This window comes from Aphelocoma coerulescens, chromosome 23 (genome assembly GCF_041296385.1).
Source record: "Aphelocoma coerulescens isolate FSJ_1873_10779 chromosome 23, UR_Acoe_1.0, whole genome shotgun sequence".
NCBI classification, from domain to species: Eukaryota; Metazoa; Chordata; class Aves; order Passeriformes; family Corvidae; genus Aphelocoma; species Aphelocoma coerulescens.
In genome coordinates this window covers 6,858,235-6,876,680 of record NC_091036.1, presented here as the reverse complement: position 1 = coordinate 6,876,680, position 18,446 = coordinate 6,858,235, and the positions used below count along the sequence as shown (strand labels likewise).

Sequence of the window (18,446 nt, the reverse complement as noted above, 5' to 3'; positions counted from 1 at the left end):
CCCGGCCCCGCCGCTGCCCCACGCTCGGCCCCGGCCCCAACTCCGGCCCCCGGTCGAGCACCGCGGTCGCTTCCTGCCCGGCTCCCCCCATTGGCCGCCGGCACTGCCAATCAAAGGCCGGACCCCAGGCGGTAGCGCGGATTGGCTGCTGAGCAAGGGCGGGGCCTGGCCCAGCCTATGGGCGCAGGGCTCTGAAGGGCCGGGCGGAAGAAGCTGCGTTCCGCCGCTCGGTTGGGGCGGGGCGGTCCCGCGGGCACCTCCCGGAGCTCCGGGGCGCTCCCCGGCCCAGGGCTGCAGGGACAGCTGCGGCCCGGCGCCTCCCCACGAGGGAACGTCGCTTTGCCCCGGTGGGATCCGTCCCTCCCGGTGTGTGCGCGCGCCTCTCGGTGGCGCGAGAAGCAGCCAGAGCCGCCTTAAGGCGCACGCGCGAAGCGCCTCCGCCGAGCCACCTTAAACCATCCGCAGCGGCGCTGAAAGCTCGCCTGCGATTGGGCACCTGCCGCAGTGCTCAAAGTAACAGGCACGGCGATTGGAGGAGAGCTGAGGCGGCTGTTGTCTCGGCAACCCGGTGTCCGCGTTCCCGGTGCTGCCGAGGGCCGGGGATGCACCGGCAGGAACGGACAGGTGCCGGCAGGAACGGGCGGATAAAGGCCGCATATCTCATCTGAGCGGGGGACGGGGATGTCCCGATGCTCCCCGCGCTGCCTCAGCCGCTCAGGTACTCGCCGTTCGCAGCGTGCACCGCGCCGCCGCACCTGGGCGGGGCTGGGCCGTGAGGCGGCTTCCGGTAGCGCCCTCCGGGGCCGCACCTGCGGCCGCACCTGAGGCGTTACCTGCGGGCGCCACCTCAGGGCGCCACCTCAGGGCTCCTCCCGCCCCCCGAGCGCCGCATTCACTCAGTGGAGACAGCAAAGGCCACGGCTGACTTGGGCCAGCTCTGGAGCCTCGGCGCTGCTGCACGTTCAGAGCTGGGACTGAGCTTAGAGACAAAATCAGGGCTCTGACTTGAGTCGTGACACTGGACGTGTGGGCTGCGACTGGATCCCTGCCTTTCCAGCTCAGGGATGCTGTGGAGCACGAGGTACCTCAAGCAGAAGAGCACCCATTCAGTGCCATGTTCCAAAAATAAACAGCACTTACCACAGCGAGTGCAGAGTTGGAGGGTGAAAACCTCAACCACATCAAGGTTTTTCACTCAAAGCACAGCCAGGGGTCGTTACTGGAGCAAATGAAGGGATAGCTGGAACTATTTATAGCCACAGTGGGTTAGAGATGGTCCAGGTCCAAAATCCTCCTCCTGAGGCCAAACCAGCACAAGGGAATAAGAAATGCCATCAGATCGTGATGTGCTGCAGGGGAAAGTTTCATCTTTGCTCCCTCACGGTGGTGGGGCAAATCCATGGAATTTCTATTTAAACTTTCCTGATGCCAGTGCAGCTCTGTGGCTTGAGAGCTTGATTAGGTGAGGTGTCAGTGGTTTTGTCACCATATTTCTGACAGCTGAAGGGGTGCCCAGCCTCTGCCATCAGATTTGCAGTTTGGAGAGGGTCAGAACCCCATGATGGAGTTGTTTGAGTCCCTGACTCGCTAAAGGAGGAAATCTGCAAAGGGGATTTAACAGCACTGAGTCACATTCATCAACAGCAGTGTTTCCAAGGGGTTTTTTAAATAAAACAGGGAAATGAAATGCAGGAGTGACTGCTGATTTCCTGATGGGAACACTGCCTGAATGTTGGATTTGCCTTTATCTTACACATCCCATTTCAAATGGGAGCTGGTGTTGAGTTCACATGTTTCCTGGATCTCCATATTCAGTGTTGCTATCCTTGGCTGTTCTTTTTAGGTTTCCAGATTTCCTCCAGTCCTTATAAGCACCACAGGAAGGTGACTCAAACTGGAGGAGGGAAAAAAAAGAGAGATTTAAGTCTCAATCAAAGGGATTTCAGTATAACCAAGTGAGTAACAAAAATGTTTGAAGTTTACAAGGGTTTGGGGTTTTTTTCCTACTGATATTGATCCTGTTCTTTGACAAGAATAGCAACCAAGTTTAGATCAAGGTCATTAAATTAACTTTGTAATCACAACTGATAATGGAATGAGAAATGGTAATGAAATAGGAGTGGTTTAGACCTGGAAATGACTCCAGATACATCATCTCACTTGTGCCACCTCCCCATCTCCCACCCACCCAGCTCTGGCCCTGTTTTCCCCATGTTTTTGACCCCTCCAGGACACACACGTGGCATTTCTTCAGGAGCACATTCAAAGCAATCAGTGGAGTTAATCCTTGTGCAGGGATACCACCAGGTGACCCTTCTCTCTGCCTTTTGCTGCCCTTTTCGCTGATCCCTGATTTTCGGGAATTACACCCTCCTTCCACCAGCAGAGGGAAGCAGAAAGATGCGTTAAACCCGCCGTGATTTCCCAGCCTGCTCCCGGCCGGGTTCCTTTTCAAGCCCAGCCAACACTCGCAGGTGCCAAGGGCCTCCTGGGCTTTCTGGATCCACCTTCCCAGCTGCTTCCTCAGCTGGGGGAAGGAGGATGCCCTTCCACAGCCTCCTGCTGTCTGGGGACTACGTGGTAACCCCAGAACTCCCAAAATTACGTACATGAAGGATTTCTGAAACTCTGTACTGGGTATGTAAAGTAGGTAAATCAAGGAAGTGTTTGGCATCTTCCCCTCTTTCTTCTTCTGCCTTTGGCATGTTCTCTTTCTTCTCCTTCCTTTGATCTCTCGCTCCCTGCTTGTCTCTCCCATCTCAGTGATATCAGGAGTGCATTATCTCAGGGTTGAATAACAGCAATCAAGGACGTAAAGGACAAAAAAAGATGAGGGAAAAATGATCAAGGTGGAGAAGTTGCTTAAATACTTTCTGTAGGCGCCATCAGTCTGCCTGGTCAGCTTCCAGCAGTGCCAGCTGACCTGATGCTGAGTGTGACTAAAGGAGAGGAGGCAGAGTCTGCAGGGAGCTTCACAAAGCACTCCCTTCGCTTTGAGAATTTCCTGCTGGAAGGGCAGAGTGGGCAGGAGGCCAAACCACAAACTACACAAGGGCTTGGCTGCTTCTCTGCGAGGCTTTATCCCTGGAGAAGAGTTCCTGCAGCAGGTCAGCAGGGGAAGCACTGGACCCATCAACACCAGAGCTTTTGGGGGCTGCTGCCTTGGCTTCCTCCACCTGAAGCACTTGGCTGTGCCCTCCTCGGCCATTCTGGAGCACATTCCTTGAGCAGGGTTACTCACTTGTAATTTAGGCAGTGGAAAGAGCTTATTTGCTTCTCACTGCCTGACCTAGAACACCCAACAGGGGACTTGACCCACTTGTGTCACTCTGCCAGTTCACCCCTGTCTGTGCACATCCCTGCAGGACCCAGGCCACTGGGGTTGGGAGCTGCTCCTGGTGGATTTGCCTCACAGCACAGTGACCCTTGCATCACCAAAACACAATTCCAGGGACTCTGAGGGCACTTTGAGGCGTCCAGGACCTAAATCTCCAAGGGTGTGGAGGTGCCTAATCTCCAGTTACCCTCAGCAGCACTGAGGTGATGATGGACGTGCCAAGCCCAGAGCTGGATGCATGGGATGGGAGAAGGGCTCTGGAGCCTTTCCCTGGCACGTGCTGTCCTGGAAGGTGCTAACCAGGAACGTGCTGCCCGAGCAGGAACTGCCCTTGATGGAGCAGGGGTTGCATCCAACCCTCACAGGCTGGGCAGCAGCACCAGGGCAGAAGGAGCTTGCGGATGCAGTTTTTTATCAGCTGCTCTGGAAACCTGCTGCAATTTTAATAATCAGCTCCAGCAGAATTGGGCAGGTCCTGCTTCCCTCAGCACAACCCTCCTGACCACAGAGCATGGGCTGGACAACCTCAAGCACATGGCAGGGCCATGTGGGGATGGACCCTGTGGCCAGGGCAGTGCAGGGGCTGTTCTGATTCTGGTTGTTGATAAGGAGTAGCTGGCTCAGGATCCCTGCTCCCTGTGGATGAGCCCTCAGACCACATCTTCAGAAATCTCCTGTAATTTTGGAACAGCCCAAGCCAGAGCAGTTCTGCTGAAATTCACAGAGTTGCAACACACACCTCAAATTTTGGTCTGTCCTGAAGCATTTTCCTACAAAGAAGAATAAGTGGAAAAGATGATCCGTGCTCAGCTGCTTGATAACTCAGGGGGCAATTTTACAGGAAAGGCTGAATTCACCAGGACTGTGTGCGCACAGAGAACTGGGGACTGATTCCTTGGGGACTGATTCCTTGCAAAGCTCTCCCAGTTTTGATGGAGTGGCCCATATTTGGTGTTTGTTATTTTTAGCACCATAGTAGCACCGTTCCACTTGTCCGTGCATGCAGCAGGGAACAGCTCAGCTGAGGGAGGAAAACAGAGCAGGAAGAGTTCCCCGTGATCTCACAATAAATCAGCACCTTCTGCAGCAGCCAGCACTGCCTGCCCACTCCCAGCCACTCTTCCCTTCAGTGTTTTGCAAGGCCAAGCAGAGCAGGAGCCTCCACTCCTCTCCCAGCCATTCCTGGTTGTTCCTTAAGGGGGTCAAGTCATTCCAGGGTTGCTGCTGCTGTGGCCAAGCACAGGTTCCATCTGGATGGTGTTTTTAATCAACCCTTTTCTCAACCCTTTGAGCCTGGCATCTTCCCTGCTCCTTCTTGCTCCTGCCAAACACAATTAAATCCCTTCATCCTCGTGTCTTTGTATGAGAAGAATAATGCCCCAACTTAATTTTCTCCTCTCAACTGCCCATTGTCTTGTTCTTCGGTCCCAGGCCTTTCCCTGTTCTCTTTCCCTCCTGTGCCATTTTGGGGAGGGGGCATCTGATCACTGTCAAAATCCAACTCTCAAGTCACCAGAACAGGAACCAAGGCACCTCCAGAATCTTTTCCATTGGTAACTGCCAGACAAGACAATTAATGAAGTTCACACAACGTTCTTAAAGATCAGGAACTTCATCTCTTCCCATCCTACACACTGGAATAATTTCACATTTGTGTTAGTACAAAGCTGTTTCTTTTATCTTGTATGGTCCCAGACCTTCCAATTCCCACTGTTTTTTCTTTCTGGGATTGGCAGAAGTAGGACATGAAGGGCATTCAGCCCTTCATGGGACCACATCTGAAAAGCTGGAGGGATCACGTACAACACAGGCAGGGCTGGATTTATTTGGCTCTATAAATAGAATCCTGCCCAGTTCTCTTTTTGAAAAGCCCAGGAAAAGAAGAGAGGCAGGAAAGGTGTGGTACTGCAAATAATGCATTCTGCCCACATGCTGAATTAATTAGGCCCAGCTCAGAAGTTCCAGGTGAGATTTTAGATGTGCTGTGGCTCCCAGTCTATACAAATTGCCCCATAAACAGCAGAGAAATTTGATCTTCCTCATCCCCAGAAATACTCAGCTTTCCATGCAACAGGAGACTTGCATTAAAGGATTAAAATTTTGAAACTGTGAAGACACCTACCTCGATGCACAGTTAAAATTAAAGCATAAAATTCGTGTGACTTGGAAAGCAATACAGGAAATACAATAATGCCATCACTGGTGGTGCTGGAATGGTGGGTTTAGTTCTGGCCACCCTAACTCTAAAAAAGGCACTGGCAAGTCACAGCTGGTGGCACTGCTGGGCTCAGGGGGTGCAGGGTCACGCCTGGTGGCACTGCTGGGGAGCTGTGCCAGCTCCTCCAGCTCAGCACCTGCCTTCAGGTTCAGTCCCTCAAGTCCTGCTGATTCACCCTTGTGCAAGTCACTTAACTGTTCTGTGCCTGCTCCCCAGCCCTGCAGGGTGCCCAGGCTGCAGCAGGGTGTTGTAAGCCTTGATCCACAGGAATTCCGGGTGTTTGGAGATGTGGGAGCTGTTAACAGAACACCCGGTGTTATTACCCACTATCAGATGGTTTATAATAACATACACACATCTCCCGGGCTGCTTTGTCCCTTCTGTGGTGTCTTGCTGTAGCTGTGATTGCTTTGGGCTTGTTTTGTTATTTCTAGAGAGAGTTTTTGAGTTTTCCCCAGATTTTGAGCCATTCCTCAGTGAGTTGTCCCCTCTCAGACTGCTCCTAGAGCAGCCCCATCCCTGTGCTGAGGCAGAGCCTGCTGACTCCAGAATATGTGATGACTTTGCACAGCTGCTTAACACAGAGTGAAGACACAACTTAATCAGCTTAATAAGCTGCCACTCATCAGCCTGAGACATCTTAAGTGGCTGCATGCACGTTCCTGAAGCAATTCATGCTTTTATAGTCACTTGATGCTGTTTAAACACCAGCAAAGGTGTTTTCCCTCCCAATTTGGGTGTGCAAAGAGCACATGGAGAGATCCCGGGGCTCAGCTGACACGGGACAATCCTGTTCACTCACACAGCCCCTCCACTGGGACTCTGAACTCTCCTGCAGTGACTCACTCAGGCTGAGCACCTGCCCCAGCATGTTCTGTGTTGATTAAACTGGTTTGCAGGCCATAATTATTTTCTCTATCATGGTATAATGGCTCCGCATCGTATTAATTTTAACATTGTAAGAATTTGCTTCTGGGAACGGCCTTCTTGAATTAATCACTGACTCATTATTTACTGGGGGAGATAATATCTAACCTACAAGAGGCAGAACAGGAAACTATCTATTTAAAAGATGGCAGTGGCTGATAATTTATGACTATAGACAAAGAGACATCTCAGAAGAAGAAGGTGGACAGATCCTGCAGTTTCGTGGTCACTGCTCTCACTCAGCAAAAAGGAGCTTTTGTGTAGTCACTAGAGGATCTGGTTTTGAGTGACAGATTAAAACTGAGGGGGGAAAAAAGTAGTGAGAAACAAGGAAAGTGTCCAAGCAGTCCTCAAAGCCATCCTCAGCTCCGGGACCAAACCCTGTGTTACAACAAAGGCAGTTCAACATCTCAGCATTTCACCAGCTTCCCATAGGAAATGTAAGGAAAATAAACACAGAGAAAAAGCATCAACTTTTTGTGTTTGAAGCTGTAATGCAGGGGTTTTCTTGCTCCTCTCCTCTCCACCTTGAACTGGACTCTCTCACATCACTGAGTGAGCCTTGCCCATCAGATGTTTCCTCTCCCTACAGCCCAGTAGAAAAGTCAATCTGAGCAGTCACCAATAAAAGCTTTAAATCCCAGAGGATGTTCCAGGAGGTAAAGCTGCATCCTGGCAATCTGAAGAATTTTGTCCCCATGTCACTGTGATCTATTCTATGATTTGGGGTAACTCACATAACCCTTGGCACCACAGATTCCTGACTGTAAGAACAGCAATTCCCACCTGGAATTCTGGGGCCCTGAACAAAATCAGACTCGTAGAGGTGATGGAGGATGCTGGACACAGCAGTCACACACAGAGACATTTCCTGCCAGAGTTTCAGGTCCTGGGCAGTCACAGAGAGACCTTCCTGCCCTTGGGAAGCTCTCCCAGCTTTTGGTCCGAGTGCTGCTGGTAGCTGTAACCACTCACAGGGACACAACTGGATTTGAAATGTGGGTTTGCCTTTGTTGGTCATCACCCACAGGTAAAGGCAATTCAAAGGCATCCCCAAGCCCTTTTTCTTGCTGAAACTCACCATTTCTGCAAGCAAAGCAATACCAGTTCTGCCCAGACAGTGTTTATGGCCCAAACCACAAGAGGATTTAATTTGGAAAAATTTGGGAAATGGCTTTCTCCACATCCATGAGCCCGGAGCTGGGAGGGAGAATGGTGCTGCTGACTTTGGCTCTGCTCCTCCGTGGAGCACCTTCACACACAGATCCAGAGCTTTTAGGGCAGGTTGGATTGAAGTGTCACAGGAGCCTTCCATGAGCTCTGAGAAGGCCCCTTTGAACCTCTGCTGGGAGAACCATCCAGAAACCACTCTGGGCATTTGGAGTAGCTGTAAGGAATCACCAGAACACCCCACAACAGTGGAAATGCCAGAGGGTTCAGGAGGAGCCACATTGGTGCATAATGTACCAAGCTCCAGAACGTCTCCTGGCCCTTTGCCTGCTGTGGGTGAGACCTGGAGTGAGGGCACAGAGTTTTATCTTCCAGCTGACACCAGCTGGGAGCTCTCCTGTTTGATTCCCTGAAATTGCTAATGGTGCTTTTGTTCCTGTGCTCAGGACTAAGTTCAGCGTTGCCTTGTCAGTGTCCCTGGAAATCAGCTGTGCCCAGGACTTTTCCAACCCAGCAGCAGCAGCTTCCCCACACGGTCCTGTCACACTGGTTCTTTTCCTTTCTCACATTCCCTGCTGGATGCACTCTCCTTCCTCAGTGCCTGGGCTGGTATTTACATCCCTTTCCTGTTTGTCTTGTAGGTCATCCCAACATGGATTCCCTCACCAAGGTGTCTCCCAAGGGAATAACATCCTCCTTCCAGCTGAAGACCTCCTGTCTCACAAGAACTATGGATTTACTGCAGGTTTACCCCAGAGTCTGCAGCCTCAGCCACACAAACCCACCAAGGAAGCAAAGAGAACTCCTTCCAGGTGAGTGCAGTCTGGAAGACACCCCACTTCCACGGGATATATGAAAATGCATCACGGGAGGGTGATCCCAGAGTGTCCCACTGTGTGCTGCTCCAAAGGGGACAGTTGTTGTCCCAGGAAGTGGCTCAGAGGTGGCAGTGCCTGGAAGGGCAGTGTGGGTTGGGAACAGCCTGGAGCAGTGGATCAGGGGCCCTTTATCAGCTGATCTCCCAGACATTTACAAACAGTAATTAAACCCTGCACCACCCCGGGATGTGGGGGCCACTTCTTGTCCCCATTGTATGGAGCAAGAAGCCAGAGCACACCAACCTGGAAAAAGACTCCTCATATCCCAAGCAGAGGCTTTAGGCTGGGCTGGTTTTGTGGCTGAACTCACCCCCAGAGGAGCACACTGAGGAGAAAGACTCAAATCTGGGGAGCCCTGGGCAGGAATGCTGAAGGACACCTGTGGCTGCACAGGATCCCAAGGAAACTGATGGATAAAACCTGGCCATTTCCTCAGCCCCTGCTGAGGCTGGGAATGGGAGCTGGAGAGAGGCCTGTAAAAGTGCTCCTTCGAGCCAGAGCTGCCATTCCCAGGTATTCCATCCTGCCACCACTTCAGAGGGACAAAAAGGCATGAACAGAAACTCCCTTCTCCCAAGCCCCTTGGGATCCTTCTGGGAAGACAAATAAATCCATCAGCAGATTGTTCAAGAATATTTATTGTCACCACGAAGTGACGTTGCCTGGCCTGAGATTAAGATCAACAATAAATTCCTGCCCGTGGAAAAGAATGAGCCCATGAGAAAGCCCAGGGCTCTCCTTACCCAACAGGGGTATCTTTACTACATCTCTCAGCAGCTGGATCTCATAACAGGGGTTTGGGAAAAAGGAAGCTGGGAGGGAAGCAATGCCAGGAGGGATTTGATAAGGACAGAGGGCTGGAGGAAAGGGCAAATTAAATATGAGAAGGGAAGATCCCCAGCCTGTGTTATCAGAAAACACACAAACACTCCACACCCAGCTGCTGGGGTTAGAGCCTGCTCCCTCTGCTGTTGCAGGCAGTGGGAGAGAGCACAAGGGACTCCCAGCTGGAGTTCTTTGGCATCACTGCCCTGGTTCCAGCACTGTCTGGAGAGGGGAGCAGCCAAGTCTCTGCAAGGCTGGACCATGGCAAATCCATTATTTTACAATAAACATCACAGTCCATAGCACTTCCACTTCCCAAAGCACTTCATTTCCCAAAGATTTTGGCTGAGAAGGATTAAGCATCCACCTCCCCAGAAACCACAGCTTCTATTTCCAGATATAAACCCTCAACAAGTTCCTCAAATCTCTTTTTCTCCCAAAAGCCAGAAGTTCTGCTGGAATCTCTCTGCTCCAACCATCCCAACTGGTAAGGATCCTCTTCTTCCTGGGCTCCGTGACCTCGTGGATGCAGAGACAGAGCACAGACCACAGGAAGGGCCAGGTAAAAATAAAGATTGCTCTGGAGCATTAGAGATAGCAAACCACAAACGGGGCTGAGCAGCCCCACTGCCCACCCAGCAGGGAAGATGGAGCAGGGAAATGAGCAGAGCTCCCCTGGGAACACCTGAGGACAGGCACCGCTGCCGAGGGGCTCAGCCCCATCACAGGGCACGGGGCAGCCACATGGGCACAGAGGGTTTGGGGTGACACCAAGTGTCTAAATCCTCCTAAGAACAAAGTACAGCACTTCCTGGCACCCTTGGATGGTCTCCCCTGTGTCCCCCCCTGAGGGCCACACAGCGGCTCTGGGGTCCTCACTACCAGCTCCTTGTCCAGCTTGGCTGGTTCATATTTTACAGTATTATTTTTAAAGGTAAGGTTGAAAAAATAAAAGCATGTTTGCAGTGTAAAGGCCATTAAAGCATCGCTGACTGTCAGGGCTTTGGACAAACAGGTTCTGTGAGTTCTGTGTGTGTGTAAAACTCACATCACTCTGGCTGTTGGTACAACACATTCCAGCTGCAGAAATCCTCTGTTTGATGGGAAGAGGGGAGCACTTGCAGGAGAGAGGGTGGGGGCACAGAGCAGCATCAGAACCACCAGCACCCCTTTGCTCTGGCTTCACCAGAGCCTTCCTGACCTAAAGCTGAGTGAAATGGGAGAAGAAACACATCCTGTGGCTTGGAATCGGGAAATGCCTGGGGACGCAGGAGGAGGGACCCACCCTCAGAGAGGAATGGGTTAAACACAGCCCAGTGGGCAGCTGCCCGGCTGCTGTGGGACAGGAGCAGAGCTGGATGTGGCCCTGACACCAGCACTGGTAAGGAGAGGCAGATGCAGCCACAAACCCATCCCCTGGTACAGTTCTTCCCTGCCTGGATGCCAAGCTCATCCCGGGGTGGAGGCAGAGCTGGGCTCATCCAGGGCGGAGCTCTGGGATCTCGTCCCTCAGTGCCCATTGGCTCATTGTTGCCAGGCGCAAGTAACACGGCTTTTTCAGTTAGTCACACTCGTTTGTTGCCCTGTTTATTCCTTCTAAGATCCCCAAGTCCTTGTGGGAGGTTATGAAGGGCTGGGAGAGCAGACAGGAGCAGTTCCTGCTGTGATTCCCAGCGTTTGAACTCACCCAGCTGTAGATTTTGTCCCAGCCACAGACACTGAGGGGACACCCTGGTGACATTGGTCTGTCCTGAGCCCCTGTGGCAGCACAAACGGGGAAATGGGCTTTTCTGGAGCCACAAGCAGCTCCTATCCCAGCCTGGCACCAAGGTGCCAGCTCCCAGAGCAGCTCCTGACTCAGCTGGGATCCCCTGCCAGCAAATCCTGCCCGGCTCCTAGAGGAGCACAGCCAGGCCAGGGTGGTCAGCTTGGACGTCGGGCCCACAGTGGCTACAAACTAACTGAAGAAATACCTTCTGCAGGTTGTGGAGAAATCCCCCTCTCATTTTCCTCAGTCTTTTATGGCAACTGGATCAGAAACCCTGCAATGCCACACCAGTGCATGAACACACAGAGCTGTTCTGGGCTGTGCCCCAAAGAACAGAGCTAAGTGAGGCAAAATCACAGTTAAGTCACTCAGGGGCTGACACAGAGCAGCAGCTTTACCAAAGGCTGCTTATTCAGCAGTTCATTCTGGGCTGCCTCAGAGCCAGGGGCTCAGCATTCCCAGGACTCCCAGTCAAATGTACAACCAGGACAGCCCTCAACTCACTGAGGTGAAGCCCAAGTCTGTGCACCCTGGCTGGGAGCACTGAGCTCTGATTCTGTGGCCACTTTCCAGCTGATGATTCCAGGACTTTCCCACAAGTCTGGGGGTTCTAGTGCCCATCTCACCGAGAAATGTAATGCTATAAATCCAAGGCACTAGTGGGGAAATAAGTGAGAGAGCTGGGGGAACCCTCAGCAGCTTTATTAAAGCTTTGCACACTTATAAACAGATGCAGGCAGGGTTTGATTTCCCTGACTTTAATCCTCTCCTCCCATGCCCAGCACAGCACCAGGGCACCTCCGGACACGGCGCGTGGGCGTCCTAACAAAACACAGGATGCTGTTTTTCCCTTCACAGCCCTGCAGAGCCACACCACACACCGGGCTCCTCAGCTGCCTGCCTGATGATGCAAGGAGTGAATAAGCACGAATAAAGACACAGAAACTGGGTGTTGTTTGTAGAAGTGAGGAGCAGAGCCCTCCACCCAGCGCTGGGGATACCAGAGCTCTTGCACAACTCAGCTCACAGCCTGCTGCTCCTCCTTTTTTATGCATCTCTGTCTCTGTGGGCATTTTTCACGGGGAGCACTCGGGAAGTTTTCCTTCCTCCCCAGCTGGGGGAGGAAGCAGCTCCCGGTCTGTGAGCAGCAGAGCTGGGATGCCAGAGTGGGATTCCTGCGTCAGGATTTCCCTCAGACTCTGCACACAATGAGCAGGCCTGTGCTGGCCTGCCAGGGCTGGCTCACCAGGAGCTAATTAGTGGTACTTGGTTCTAAGAATTGGAAGATGATCATTAGCTAAAATTGGTTTGAAAGCTTCCAGTTTTGTAGATGTTGAGTAATTAAAACAACCAATGGGCTCCACTGTGTTTTCACCTGAGAACTCCCAGTGCTGGAGGCTGGGGAGTCACCCTGGAGGGGAGTCTGTGCTGACCAGGGTAGGACTAAGGGAGAAGGGCAGGGCCAGATGCTGCTGGCTCAGGGACGGGCTCTGTCACACACCCTGTGCTCAGCACGAGTCCAGACACCCCCTCTGCCACCCCCTGCCAGGCCCAGCTCCCGGAGCAGCTCAGGTGAGCGTTTCTGGCTGCAGTCAGCACAAAGCAGGGTCCGGGCAGCTCCCGAGGGAGGGAGGGAGCCCTTTGCAAAACACTCGGTGCTTTCACACGACCTTTGGTGCTCGGGGTGAAGATCGCCTTCATCGCTCCTATCTCGATCTTCAAAAGGAACTGGTGGGCTCCGGGCAAGGAGTCAGGAATGCTCTCACATATTTGGGAGCTCTGCTTTACGCAACCTCCCAGCAACTCGCCTTGGCTGGAAGGGATGAGCGATACTGAGCCAGTCAGCAAAACACCCACCTCGCCGGGCAGGGGTGGGGACTCGGCCCCGGCAGCGTTTCCCTGCACGCAGCAGGCACCGGGGCTTCAACCAGAGGGCCAGGACTACCCAGAGCTGCCCAGAAACAGCTGCTGGGTCTCTGCCTCCATCCCACCCCCAGACGGGGCAGCCGTTCTCACAGCGCGCTCAGGGAGCTGCAGCCAGGGTGGGTCTCACCCTGCAAAACCTAGGATGGGTTTGTGGGAAAGGCAACACCATAAAATCCAGCAAAATTCATCCTTGTTCTGCTGGGAACATAGAGTTACAACTGAGATGGCTTTTGCTGTTGTAAATTAGGAGTAGTGCTGCTGGAGGCCCGAGTTAGGCTGGAGTGACTGAGGCTCAGATGGGTGACAGTGTGTTTATCTGGCAGGAAGTTAACCCCAAGATCAGACTTTCAGAGCAACTCATTGAGGGGTGAGAGGTGCCCAAAACCCCCCAACTCTGCATGCACACAACGCTGCAGGGCTGCCTGCAGCCCTCCCCCTCTGTCCTGCACAGCAGAGCAAACTGTCCCCACTGCCAGGGCTCCCCCAGGGCAGTGGCAGAGGAACATCTCTGTCCCCACCTGAGCAGCTTGTGCCTGTCCCCATGGCCGGGCAGGACAGGGTCACCCTGGCCAGGATGAGCCCTGGAGCCAGTCCTGCCACGGAGCTGGCCCTGAGCAGAGCAGGGCCCCCACAGCCCCCTGCCACAGCAGGGGACAGGGCACCTGCAGCTCTCAGCTGGTGGCACGGAGCACTGGGGGATTCCTGGTGTGGCTGGTTTTAACTGGAGCTGAAATTCTGCTGTAGGAGGACTCACAGAATCAACACTGAATCAGAGCCACCCTGCTGAAGAAGGAGTTTGTGATCTGAAGTGAAGGAGTGCTGGGGAGATCCCAAAAGCTGATAAGCCTCCCCCTTATCTTCACTTCATCTTAGAGGCCATCCTCAAACAACACTGAAGCAATCCAAAACTCACCAAGCTGACACATTTCAACATTTCCAAATCCTCTTCCCAGTGTGAGTGGAGCTGCTCTTTCTTCCCCACTCACAGGACTCAGGTGCATCTTTAGCATGGGCAGGAAAAGCTGAGGATGAAAGGCCCTGGTTTTCATTGGCCAGAGGATTAATTAGAAAATACAGGGCTCCCCTTGGCATTTGATTGCCTAGATGGGAAGCAGCTTCAGGCAGTTTTAGCACAGAGTGGAAGGAGTTTGAATATTCCATGTGGGACACAGGAGGAGGGACACAGAGAGGCAGAACTGCTTCTGCTCAGAAGTCAAACTGGGCTTTTCTTTTTCACTTGCTTAAAGTGTCCCCAGCCCTGTGTGACAGAATCCCTCCAGCACAGGGCTGTGCCTGGAACTGCTCAGGGCCCCTGGCCCACAGTGCTGCCACAGCTGGACATGGTGGCTGCACGTGGGACAGACCTTGGCCAAAAACATCCTCGAGTCCTTTCGGTGCCTCTGGGGTCACCTCCCTGTCCTGGCTCCTGGACAGCCCATCCCAACTCCGACTCCAGAGCTGGGGAAAATGGTTCATTTTCAGTCCTTGAGCCTTTATTACTACGGAATATCCAAAACAACACAACCAACAACACAGTTACAAAAGGAGTTCACGGAGAAATGTGAAGCAGCCTGTGTTTGAAATGCTCTGTGTCACCATACTGAGTCCAGTATAAAACAATGCATATTTATAACATATAAAATACAAAAGGAACAATACAGAAATGTATAAACAAGAGTTGTGGAGGCCTCTGTGGTATTTACAGTCAGAGATGTGGCAGGGGAGGGTGTTCAACAGGCAGTGTCCATTCAACAGGAGCTGTGACTGCATCTGGGAGAGTCTCTGTGCCAGAGAGGAGCTCAGAGCTGGGCTCAGCCCTGCTGGGAATGCTCTGGAGGGTCTGTGGGCTGGCATCAGGCACTGCCAGGGCCACCAGCTCTGCTCTCTGCCCAGGCCTGGCAGTGTCACTTTGTGTGCCCAGCTCTGGAATGGCAGCTCAGGCCCAGCACCAGAAGGGAATAAAATAAAAAATAATAATAATAATAAACTCAACGTTCACAGGATGATGTCACAGCAGTCTGTGGCCCAGCCCCAGGGCCATGGGGGGTTCAAGTCAAGGCAACAAGAGGGGGCACCGGGCTGAGTTCTGTGGGGTCACACGTGCCAGCTTGGAGAGAAGTCCCAGGAAGTGCTGCCTGCAGCTCTTTAGAGCTCCTTGAGGATGATCTGGAACTTGTTCTCTGTCTCTACCATGTCCAGGAGGAAGGCCATGTGGTTGCTGTAGTGCTGGATGATGTTGTTGTCCATGTTCACCAGGATCCTACAGAGAAAAAGAACGGCTGGGTCAGATGCAGCACACTGAAAGCAGTTCACCTTCTCCAGGCTGAGGGGCTCAACCACTGTTAATTAATTAATAAATTAATTAAAGCCATGGCACAACACAAGGGAAGATCCAGCCAAGCTGCAGATCATCATCTTCTCTGACCTGGAATCACTTCTGTGGAGACAGAAGGAAAAGGAAACATTTCAAGGGTGGATATAAACCCCGGGCCCTGGTTCTGTGCCAGACAAGAGCCCCTCGTTACTGTAACGGGAACAAAGGGGCTTGGCATCACCCCGGGGCTCCCACGAACCACTGTGAAATTGTAACTGTTTAGAGGACACAAAGAACAAATTCTCTCTTTCCAGGAAGCACATCCCCCCCCGGTTCCCACCGGGGTCATTAATGGGGCAGGAGCGTTAATTGTGCAATGCTCCTCAAGCCAGGATTAAGAACAACAAGGAGAAAAGCAGAACACCTGACAAATCCAAGAGTTCAACAGGCACAACCAGGGGGCCCTGGTGGCCCCAGGGCAGCCAGGGTGGGGTGCAGGGACTGGCACAGCCTTGGCACAGCTGCCCGGATTTCCCAGGTGGAGGTGGCAGCTCTGCTCTCGTGCTGGGCTCTTGTGGTGAGAGCTGTGCCCAGGGCTCAGGGCTGAGCTGCCTTTCTGGAGCACAAAACAGTCACCAGCACTGGGAACTCTGTCATGGCCCAGTCAGGAATTCAGGGAGACCCTGGAACTCAGGGCTCTGGCACTGCCCAGGCTCTGCCCAGTGAATCAGAATGTTCCCAGCTGCATCCCACCCCCAGCACCACCCCCAAGCCTGGATCCCAGCCCTGGCCTCGAACAGGTGCCCCAGAGAGACTCTGTGGGTACCCAAAAGCTTCACCAGCAGAGCTGATCCCTTTATCTCCACCTGCCTCAGAGCAGGAAGCCAGAGAAGTCACCTGTGCCTCTTGTGCCGTGCTCCCATCTGATTTCTCAACCACAAACTATCACAGGGAGCGTTGATCAGGAATCTGAGCCCTGCATTGTTTCTCTAGACCAAACCTCACCAAGATCCAAAATTGCTCATTATTGCTCCTGAGTCACCCTGGGACCGAGTTCACCTGCTGAGCTCATCCCTGTGGCAAGGCCATGGCTGGGGCAGGTCCTGCCCTGCTGCCAGGCCAGGCAGCCCCACGGAGCCCCACTGGCTCACAGCAGATGAAGATCTGCCCCTCAAGCTGTAATTACCAGGAGAAGATTGTTTAGGGTGGAGCAACAGGATAAAATTATTGAAAATTAAATCTGGGGGAGCAGGAAGCTGGGCCTGACCCTGCCACCAGCCAGAGTGGAGATATCTTCAATCTCCCCATGCTTCAGAAGTAGCTGCTGGCATGGGTCACGTCCAGCCTTCATTAAACCAGGTGTCAAAATTATTTATTTAATCTCATTTCCAGGCGTGGCCTTTCCTTTTCATGAGATACCTCTCTGCTCCTGCACTTTGGGAAGAGCTGGAAGGACACCTGCCTGCTTTCCCTCCCAGTCATCACCAAACAACACTTGCTGCTTATCAGATCAAGGCATGAACAACACCAAAGCCAACCCAAGTCAAGGTGGCCTCTCCCCTGAAGCCACCAGTGCTGGTCTTTTCCTCTGGGGAGAAAATTCCCATTTCTGGGGCTAATGAGCAGCATCTGCCAGCACTGAGAGCCCTGAGCTCAGCAACAGGTGGAGGAACTCCTGACAAATTCAGATACTCACTATGGCCCATCCCTCATCCTGAGCCAGGGACATTCCAGCATTTTTTGGAGAAGCAAACACTGATCCCTCTCTGATAAGTTCTCCATAACCTCAGGCTTTTAGACTGAGGCACAAAGGATCACCATTAGACTCCCCAAACAATTCCTCCTTCACCCAACTTCCTCTCCTTGGGAGACTTTACCCTCCAAACAAATATAATATGAACAAGCATTATCCCAAATCTTTAAAGCCCAGAAAGATCTGAGTTTTATATGCTCCAAATAGCAGAGCCTGACATGGCTCTACCTTTTATTATCTTGTTAAAATGCTCTTGGAGCCAATGGCAGGGGTTGGAGAGGACAGGTTTGGAGGCCCAGCATAAAAGCAGATGAGAGATTAGCTTACCCTCTTTTGCACTTCTTGTAGACTTTATAAATGCTTTCTTCAGGAAGCCCATATTTTTCTGAAATCTGTGAGAGAAAACATGGCAAATCTTTGTACTTGTAAAGTGAAATTCCCATGATCAAAATCAAAGATAACATCAAGCCCCGGTGTTTAGCAGCAAAGGATTCCTCCTCAGTTTTACTCCAGAGAACAAAACCATGACCTGAACGTTCTCCTGGGCAAGTTCTCTTTTGGTCTTAGAGTGGCAGGAATTTTGTAGCTTTTTGCCAAGCATTTTCCATAAAGGTTTCTGACTCTCTGTGGTGAGGGACAGGAGAGGGACAAGATGGCAAAGAATCCTCTGTGCTGACATTTTTCAAACTCCCTATTTTTAAAAGTTTGTAAAACCAACAGAGCTTAAAGTGCAGCCATAAAGCCACCCCAAATCTGGGAGGTTTATTGTTTGTTTCCTTCCCAGCCGTCTCCAGAGAGAGCTGGGCTATCAGAGATGCTGCTGATAATCAGGACAGAAATATGTCTGTGTGCTCCTCAAACACAGCCAGGGAATTCCAGCACGAGGCCAGGGAGGGTTTCGGATCCCACATCTCCAGCCTGGAGAATGGAAAAGCTGTTTGACAGTGGAAAATATGACTGTGCTGTCACAAGAGGAGACTTCCATGAGGATGTGGACAGGGCAGGAGGTGTGATCCTCCCTCTGCAGCACCAGCACTGCCCATGCCAGGAGCTGCTGGGAGAACTCAGCTCCTGCTCCCACTTTGCATTCCCAAGGGAGAGCAGGCAAGAGAGATGAGCAGCCCATACCCAGCTCCCTGTTCACCAACCCCATTCCCTTTTATCAGCAGTTTGTTCGTTCCCCAAGGTTTTGGGGACACTTACAGCTGTCCTGAGGCCCTGGAGATCCGGGGTCTTCAACATGAGAGCATCAAACACCTCCTCCGACTCCCTGCGCACGTACAGCAGCACTGCAAGGGAACGGGGCAGCACTGCTCAGGGTCATTCCCAG

At 52.4% G+C, this 18,446-nt stretch overlaps 1 protein-coding gene and 1 long non-coding RNA gene across 13 annotated transcripts in view; one reads left to right on the top strand and one right to left on the bottom strand.

Moving 5' to 3' along the window:
- Positions 1-998: 998 nt before the first annotated feature.
- On the top strand, positions 999-10,728 carry LOC138098137 (uncharacterized). The gene is made up of 4 exons (XR_011146545.1): positions 999-1,081; positions 1,844-1,955; positions 8,294-8,464; positions 9,799-10,728. It is a non-coding gene; the product is annotated as an uncharacterized lncRNA (long non-coding RNA).
- Positions 1,072-18,446, bottom strand: part of GRHL3 (grainyhead like transcription factor 3) — a 116,904-nt gene continuing 99,529 nt past the window's right edge. For 8 of the 12 annotated variants that reach the window (XM_068994409.1, XM_068994410.1, XM_068994411.1 and 5 more), the window contains 5 exons: positions 18,320-18,405; positions 17,444-17,508; positions 13,963-15,309; positions 2,610-4,107; positions 1,072-1,894 (listed from right to left, as the gene is read on the bottom strand). In XM_068994409.1, the coding sequence (XP_068850510.1) occupies positions 15,195-15,309; positions 17,444-17,508; positions 18,320-18,405 (266 nt within the window). In that variant the 3' untranslated portion in view covers positions 1,072-1,894; positions 2,610-4,107; positions 13,963-15,194. Of the gene's footprint in view, positions 1,895-2,239; positions 4,108-5,750; positions 5,851-13,348; positions 15,310-17,443; positions 17,509-18,319; positions 18,406-18,446 lie in introns of those variants that run through there. The other 4 variants (XM_068994406.1, XM_068994405.1, XM_068994404.1 and 1 more) reach the window with 4 other exon arrangements.